The sequence below is a fragment of the Pteropus alecto genome, unplaced genomic scaffold (genome assembly GCF_000325575.1).
Source record: "Pteropus alecto unplaced genomic scaffold, ASM32557v1 scaffold359, whole genome shotgun sequence".
In the NCBI taxonomy this organism is placed as follows: Eukaryota; Metazoa; Chordata; class Mammalia; order Chiroptera; family Pteropodidae; genus Pteropus; species Pteropus alecto.
In genome coordinates this window covers 4424046-4431937 of record NW_006443119.1, presented here as the reverse complement: position 1 = coordinate 4431937, position 7892 = coordinate 4424046, and the positions used below count along the sequence as shown (strand labels likewise).

Sequence of the window (7892 nt, the reverse complement as noted above, 5' to 3'; positions counted from 1 at the left end):
CTAACTGTATCTACTTCCCCTGCTTCCCTGTCCAGGGTCTTCTCGCTCTCACCCAAGCCCTGGACTGTTGCTTGGCAACCACTCCTCTTCAGCATTGCTCAGCAACGCCTCCTCCCACCGGGTACCGCCTTGCCCTCTCCAGTTCCTAAGCCATCCCTTAGTCCTTCCTTCCTTCCCTAGCAGCCAGGCAGACATAACCACAAAAATACTAAAAGGAACTTCACTGCATTGAGCTGTTTCCTACCCAAACGAAGGGAATAATGTGAACTCTGTGAGTGCGTGGATGTGTATGTGTGTGCACGTCTGTGTGTGTGAGAGCGAGGCGGGTCCTAGGCAGGTGGGAGAGCTGTAGGACATGTAAAGGAGGGCTTTGGGAGCGGAGAATTCCTAGCCAGCTTTCCACCTCTTCTGGGAGGTTGCTCCCTCCTGGAATTTTCCATGCCACCCCAGTGCGCATCTGTCATGGAGAAAACAGTCCCGAGATGCGTTGTGCTAAGTTGTCCATCTTATCTCACCCTAAAACACAGAGCATCAAATCCCTGCCTCAAGCTCCCTTCTCAGAGCTACAGAGTCAGTGCCACAGCCTTTGCTATGCACCCCTTGGACCTCTCTCTGCCCCTGCCCCTGGAACAACCACTGTCAATTTTTTTTTCCCCCATAGTCTATACTCAGTGAGTTGAGGGCTTGGAGTGAAACTTCCCGCCCCCTTTCCCTCTCCACCCCTGTTTTTGATTTTCTGTCTTCCTTTGTGGCCCAAGCTGGTTGCCGTGGAGATGAGGTTGCTTACCCTCCCTGTCCAGCGGCCATCATGCCTCAGACCCAGAATGCCCCTTGGCACCACTCACCCTCCTCCAGCATATCCTCCTTGCTCTCACAACCCAGGGGCATGCAAAATGGGGGCAGCTGCATCCAACAGGTATGCCCACCCCTCTCAGTTCAGGTAATACCATCTTGAATCTTCCAGCTGCTGATTAGCGCCCTGAGCATCACAGGCAGCCCCCCTCTAAGCCAGGGCCCCCTTTCACAGCAGCAAGGCAGCCTAGGGCCCCAGGCCTGTCCGGCACCCACCTCCCAGCACCTGCTTTTGGGAAAATGACTTTTTTCTCTTTGAGCTGAACCACTCTGTCCGTATTACACAGAAGCCATATTTGTACTGGGGGCGGGGGGAGAGGGGCCCTTGTGCTGTGTGTGTCTGTCTTTGGGTGGGGGGTGGGGAAGTGAGCCCGGAGGGGATCCTGTATCTTTATAATCTTTCTAACTCTCCTATGCTAATCTCAGAGGGGCACCCTCAATATATCTGGATCACCATGTTGCTCTGCTGCCTCCTTCTTACTGCTCTTGCTCCTGTGGAGATGTGTGCATAAGGATATCTGGCATCCCTTGCACTTGGTACCTATAGGGGTTGTGTATGCCTCATCAGGCCACTCTCCCAAGGGCATCTCTGTATGGAAACAATATAATTCTCCAAGGGAGAGAAGTGTGTTCACTTCCTTTGGTTTGGCCCTTGCTTTCCAGAGAGTGTTTGGGGCAACTGACTGTTCCCACCTCCTTCTGCCAGGTGGTGCTGGAGAAGGTAGAAATGAAGGTGAAGACACTGCCAACATCATTCCAGGACAGCTTCAACAGACCCCCAAACTCACTTTTTAACTCCCTTAAGTTGAACCTGAAACTGAAGCAAATGTCCTAGGAGAGTCTTTGTAAGGTCTCCATTCTTTTGCAACTTGGCTCTCCTACTCTACGTCCAGGAACCCCTATGTGAAAGAGAAGGAGGTACTTGTGAGAACTGGAGTTAAAACATCACATGCCCTCTTGGACAAATGAAACAGTATCACCTAAGCAGCCCTTTCTATCTCACCATTCTGACTTGGACACTCCATGACTCACCCTTTTCAATGTTGACTAAGTCTCTCTGAGGAAATATGTGGGGGAGAAAAGGGGGCAAAACAGCAGAGATCATGGGAAAGCAGCTGGAGGAGGAGCTGCAGAGAAATTGAAGCTCTCCCCACGTAGGAAACTTTACACAATATTGAGATGCCAGGCCAATGCAGCAATTACACAGCCTTTTTGTCCCCAGCAGAAATATGAATAGAGATTACCCCAGAGGCAACAGGCCCATTTGAAAATATGCTGTCCCATGGTCCCCAAGAGCCTGCTCTAACTTGTCAGACCAAATGTTTTGTTGGGTATGAAAGATACATTCACTATGCCCATAGTTGATGAGGTAAATGCTTAGTCACTCCCTGAAGGTAGCTTCATTTTGTAGTCTTAACAGCTGCCTCAGCCCTCCTTCCTCTCACACTGAAACCCTCAGACTCATACTCAAACACTTGCCTCAGATGTGTTCACATGATACACAGCCACACACGTGGATAAACTCATTCTTACACCCACACTGATACACAAAGCCCCTCCACCTGCACACACCTCTCAGGTTGTCAGCATCTCATGGATCCAGCCATAAGCACCACTGATACCCACTCCTACAAAAATAGGGCTTTCGAAGTATTGTTCCTTGGATCGACTTCAAAGAGATGGAGGAGCAGTGAGAGTCATCAGTTGCCTTTCCCTCCAACTTCCCAGCACATCTCTTAGCTCTGTCTCACATTTCACCCCTGGCCCCCTCTTCCTTCCTTGTGCTTAACAATCTTGCTGGAAAGCCCCCAGGCTTCTCAGCTTCCTTTCTAATTCTGGAAAATAAGCACTCTCTGTTCCTCACCTTCTTCCTTTCCAAGTGTTGGTCCCCACTAATGGAATCCAACTTCAAAACAGGAAGCCTTAGGCCAGTGCCCCATGTGTGCCTGAGGCTTAAGCAGGCAGTGGGCGTGGGGTGAAGACTTCCTGAATGTGTGCCCTGCCCCTCAACCTCACCATGGCCCTGCCCAGAACTGATGGTCTTCATTAGTCCCTGGCACTTATCTTGGAACCACAGCCAGTAACAGAACTGTCCCAGCCCTTTGCCTGCCCTGAGCCTAGCAGTGTTATGGGGAACTGTCTGTACCGGGTGAGTGTGGGGCGGAACCCACAGCCCCCACCTCTGCCCCTTCTCCCCTCTGTTTCCCCTTCTTGTCTTTACATCTTTTTCCTTCCCTCTTCACCTCTTATCCCGTCCTTCTTTTTCCTTTTCCCTTCTTACCCCAGTCTCCTATGTTCCCCATTATTGTCCTTATTTGCCTTTCAGTCAGTTCCATCCAGGTCCCTCCCAGGTAACTCTCTCCAACCTTCCCCTGCTCTCCAGCCCTACTCATCGCCCTTCCCTTGCTGTCCCATGACTCTGCTCTTCCTCTGGCACCAGAGTCTCCCTGTTTTGTCCACTATCCCCACTGCATCTAACTCCTCCAGTCCCCTTGTTCTCCAGCCTCAGTTTTCCCTTTGTTCTTCCCTCCCCTTTTCCCTCAGTTCCTGGGAGACCTCAGTGGAGGTAACTAGATGCTCTGATTGTCCCCTCTGGGGATGTCCTCTAGGTGGACTCTTCCTCCGCTGCTGGGAACTTGAGTAACTTTTCCTTTGAAGATGAGTTTTGGGATGAGTGGAATAAGTCTGATGAATATGATGATGACTACACTGGATTCGAAGCAGCTGCCCCCTGCCACTCCTGTAATCTGCTGGATGAGTCATCACTGCCCTTCTACATCTTCATCAGTGTCCTGGGTGTCCTGGCTAGTGGAGCTGTCCTCTTTGCTCTTCTCAGACCTCTCTTTCACTGGCAGCTCTGTCCTGGCCGGCCGATCCTGGTGCAGTTGGCTGTGGGCAGTATCCTCTTCAGCATTGTTGTGCCCATTCTGGCACCAGGGCTGAGAGGTACCCACCAGACCCACTTGTGCCACCTGGCCCGCTTGGTCTGGTATGGTTCAGCCTTTGCCCAGGCTTTGCTAATAGGCTGTCATGCCTGCCTGGGCCCCAAACTGGGTGCAGGCCAGGTCCCAGGCCTCACCCTGGGAGTCACTGTGGGACTTTGGGTAGTGGCAGCCCTATTGGGGCTACCAATCACCCTGGCTAGTGAAATTTCCAGTGGACTCTGCACCCTGACATCCAGACGTGTGATTTTGCAGTTTATGCACACTGCCGCCTGTTTTGCCATCTTTATCCTGTTGCCACTGGGTTTATTGGGAGCCAAAGGGTTGAAGAAGGTATTGGGCAGGGGGCCATGTCCATGGGTGGATATTCTGTGGATCTGGTTCATTTTCTGGTGGCCTCATGGAGTACTTCGGGGTTTGGACTCCCTAGTGAGATCCAGCTTCTTGATATTGTCATCATGTCTGGTCCAACAGACCCTAGACCTGTTGCTGGACCTGGCAGAAGCCTTGGCAATATTGCACTGTGTGGCTACACCCCTTCTCCTGGCCCTGTTCTGCCACCAGGCCACTCGCACTTCCTTGTCCTCCTTGCCTCTCCCAGCAAGACAGTCCTCTCATCTGGACAACCTTGGAGGAAAATCCTAGTTCTCTTCCCACCTGTCAACCTGAAATAAAGTCTACACTGCTTTTATGAAGCTGGTGGTTTCTTATTTTATCTGGGCATGTAGAGGAGAGGAAGGAAAATGGAGGGAGGGTGGGAGGGAAAGGGTGAGGAGAGAAGGAGGGAGATATGCAGGGGAGAGAGAGAGAGAGAGAGAGAGACAGAGACAGAGAGACAGAGAGACAGAGAGACAGAGAGAGAGAGAGATTGAGAGAGAGAGAGAGAGAAATTTCATGCCAGACTGTCCTGCCCGCATTTGTTTCTCTAGCTGTCCTGAGAAAGTGAATGATGTACAAACATCCTCAGAGCATACAAGTGAGGTGCAGAGTTACTGCCATCTCTTCCAAGGGAGGTGGAGGTGGACCAAGATATGAGGGTAATAGCTAAACTTAAAAAAAACTAGAAGAGATGGCTTAGTAGGTAAAGAAAGAAGAGAAGCTGCTACAGAGAGCAAATGAAAGAATAGAAACTGGAGAAAGCAATGAAAAGGAAGTGAAAATGAGCTCAAATCATGGCTCTTCCTCCCTGTCTGGCCTGTCCTACCTTCCTCTGTTCCTTCTGTCTCCCTTATACCTGTTGACTTTGTTTAAAGATAGGATGGTGGTAAAAGAAGATGGAAAGAAGTGTCTTGGAGGAACTTACTTAGTCCAGGAAACATATTAAGATAATTCTGGAAACCATTTCCTAGGAGCCATCTCTCTAAGGTTGATTCTTCAGCATGACCTTAATCCCCGTGTGTGCGTGTGTGTGTATGTGTGCGTATGTACATGCATGTACATCTGTCTATCTCAATTTGTTAAAACCCACATCCATATTAGATACATGAATGTAATAACATGTTGACATGTGTGCTTGCTTCTCTATTAGTGTCTGAATTGCTCACATCTGTGTGTGTGCTCTGACCTCTCGCAGACCTTGTCTTCACTTTATTCTGCTTTCCATCTTTGTTCTCAGGATATGGAATTGGGATTTATGATGCACTCTCTACCCATCAGTTTTCTTTACTCTAATCTCTGTCCCTAGTCTTTTCTGTGTAGGCTGTGTACATGGAACTAAAAACAAAGAAGTTGTGAAGTACAAGAAATTAAGAAGAAGGAGCCTAAACTAATTCATTTCTTTTTAGAATCCCCCAGATTTCCCTTATGAACCCCAGTTATTAGAATAAGCCTTTCTTCCTGACACATATCTGTCTTTCCATCTTCCACATTGTACCCATGTCCTGGACTTGTCTTCTTTAAATGTCCTCCTGATTCTTTGGCTGCTAATCTTGATCCTGGAGGCTTTTTCTCAACCCCAATATGACCACGTTTCGGTGATGATTGGAAGAACAATTAATAAGCCCCTACCCAAAATGCCACACACACAAAAATGAGTTCCTCCTCCAATCCAATTAAAAGCTGAGAAAACTTGAGAGAATACCTTACATCTGAATCCAAATGTGGTCTTTGCATTTTTCAAAGATGCGCTATACTTGATTTCTATCCTACACCAATTCTGCTTGACTCTTTGGGCTTGGAGATAAATAGCAGAGTGCAGGAGAGGAGCAGAGATGAGCTACAGCATCCTAGACAGGCGGTGCAAATAGCTGGGGAATTTTTCTGGGTGAGTGTATTGACAAACCCTCCAAAGCCCCCACCTTCTGTTTCTTAGCAACTACCAGGTTAGCTGCTGATTGGTGCATTCTAAATTGAAAGGAGGGATTTAGGGACTGAGACTCGGAAGACATTCTAAAAGAGAAGGGAAGGGAGAGAAAATGAAGAAAAAAGACAATTTACAAACCTAAATTATGCTAAGATCTCCAACTACAATTCATAAATGTGTCCCAGTATTTTCATTTTCTCTTATTTCCTTTTCAGCCTTCTCTTACCATTCCTCCTCCAACCTCTGATCACTCTCAGTCCTACCAGACATTGCTCAACTCCCTTACAAAGTACTGGATTCTTGGAGGGGGCTGACCTAGTTGAGGGGGAGGTGAAGGAGCTTTTGACTTGCTGACCTTTTCCAGTGTAAACCAGATGCCAGGGAGGCTTAATATAAGATGACCGGGGTTGTCTTATCTACCCCCCAGGCCATGATGCCTCCAGGTAAAAACCCCTCCTTGTTCAATCCATTTAGAGAGAAACCTAGGTAGTTCCACAGCCATCACATCTCCCACACAGGAAAGGCAGAGGCAAAAACCTGCAGCCGATAAGACCTCAGAGTGGGTTGGAGACACTTTCCCACTGTTATCTTCTCTCTATTTCACCCCTGCTGACTTTGCCCCAGTCCCTTCAGGGGCTTGTCTTTCCTTGTCATTATCTATGCTGTATTTGAAGTCTGACCTTGACCTCAGTCATTTCTTTAGGGTTTTCCTCGAAGTTCTGTTACCCCAGTCCATTTAACCCACTGCATTCCACCAACCACTCCAACATCGGTCTGAATCTGGCATCTTTTCTGCAATCCTCCAGTAATACAAATCCTGTTTTCTTAGAACCCTTAAGAATTTAATCTGAGAGTTGGCAGGGACTTTGGCTACATTTGAGTTATTGGGCCTCCTGACTTAAAAAAAAAAAAAAAATCTTCTCAGAAAGATGAGGGCCAGGGAGAAAGCTCTTGGGAGCTCACAACTGACAATCCTGGGGAGGTCGGTCTGCACTGCTTTTTTAAGGAGATAGAATTTTTTTTTAAATTAATTAATTCATTTTTTTTATGGTGACATTGCTTAATGAAATCCAGCAAGTTTCAGCTAAATATTTTAACAGTAAATCATATATATATTTACATTGTGTGTTCACCTCTCATGGTTAAATTTCTTTCTGTCACCACATATTTGACCCCTTTTACCCCATCTATCACCTCCCTCCCCACCCTGGTAATCACTAGTCTATTGTCCATGTCCATGAATCTTTGTTTGTCCTGTTCGTTTGTTGCTTTTAGGTTTATATCCACATATAAGTGATATCATGTGATTTCCAACTTTTTCTGTCTGGCTTATTTTGCTTAGCATGATTATCTCAAGGTCCATCCATGTTGTTGCAATTGGCAGTTTTTCATCTCTTTTTATGGCTGAGTAATATTCCATTGCATATATATACAATGAAATATATATACAGCTTCTTTAGCCAATCATCTATCGTAGGGCACTTCGGTTGTTTCCATGTCCTGGCCACTGTAAATACTCAGTAGAGGGATTGCTGGATCATATGGTCGATCAATTCTTAGTTTTTTGAGGAACTTCCATACTGTTTTTCATAGTGGCTATACCAATTAGCAGTCCCACCAGCAGTGTATGAGGGTTCCTGTTTCTCCGCATCCTCTCCAACATTTATTATTTCTTATCCTGTTGATAACAGCTATTCTAACTGGTATGAGATGATATCTCATTGGGTTTTGATTTGCATTTCCCTAATAGCTAATGAAGTGGAACATCTTTTCATGTTTGTTTGTCATTTGTACGT

At 47.1% G+C, this 7892-nt stretch overlaps 1 protein-coding gene across 1 annotated transcript; it reads left to right on the top strand.

Annotated features, from left to right (window-relative positions):
- Positions 1-808: 808 nt before the first annotated feature.
- On the top strand, positions 809-4451 carry ACKR1 (atypical chemokine receptor 1 (Duffy blood group)). The gene is made up of 3 exons (XM_015597833.1): positions 809-916; positions 2903-3001; positions 3462-4451. Exons 1-3 carry the CDS (start codon positions 809-811, stop codon positions 4437-4439), a joined length of 1185 nt encoding a protein of 394 aa, XP_015453319.1. The 3' UTR covers positions 4440-4451.
- Positions 4452-7892: the final 3441 nt, after the last annotated feature.

Coding starts and splice junctions, on each gene's coding strand:
- ACKR1 (XM_015597833.1), top strand. CDS start 809: ATGCCTCAGACCCAGAATGCCCCTTGGCACCACTCACCCTCCTCCAGC. Junction 917..2,902: donor GGGGCAGCTGCATCCAACAG/GTATGCCCACCC, acceptor GGTCTTCATTAG/TCCCTGGCACTTATCTTGGA. Junction 3,002..3,461: donor TGGGGAACTGTCTGTACCGG/GTGAGTGTGGGG, acceptor GATGTCCTCTAG/GTGGACTCTTCCTCCGCTGC.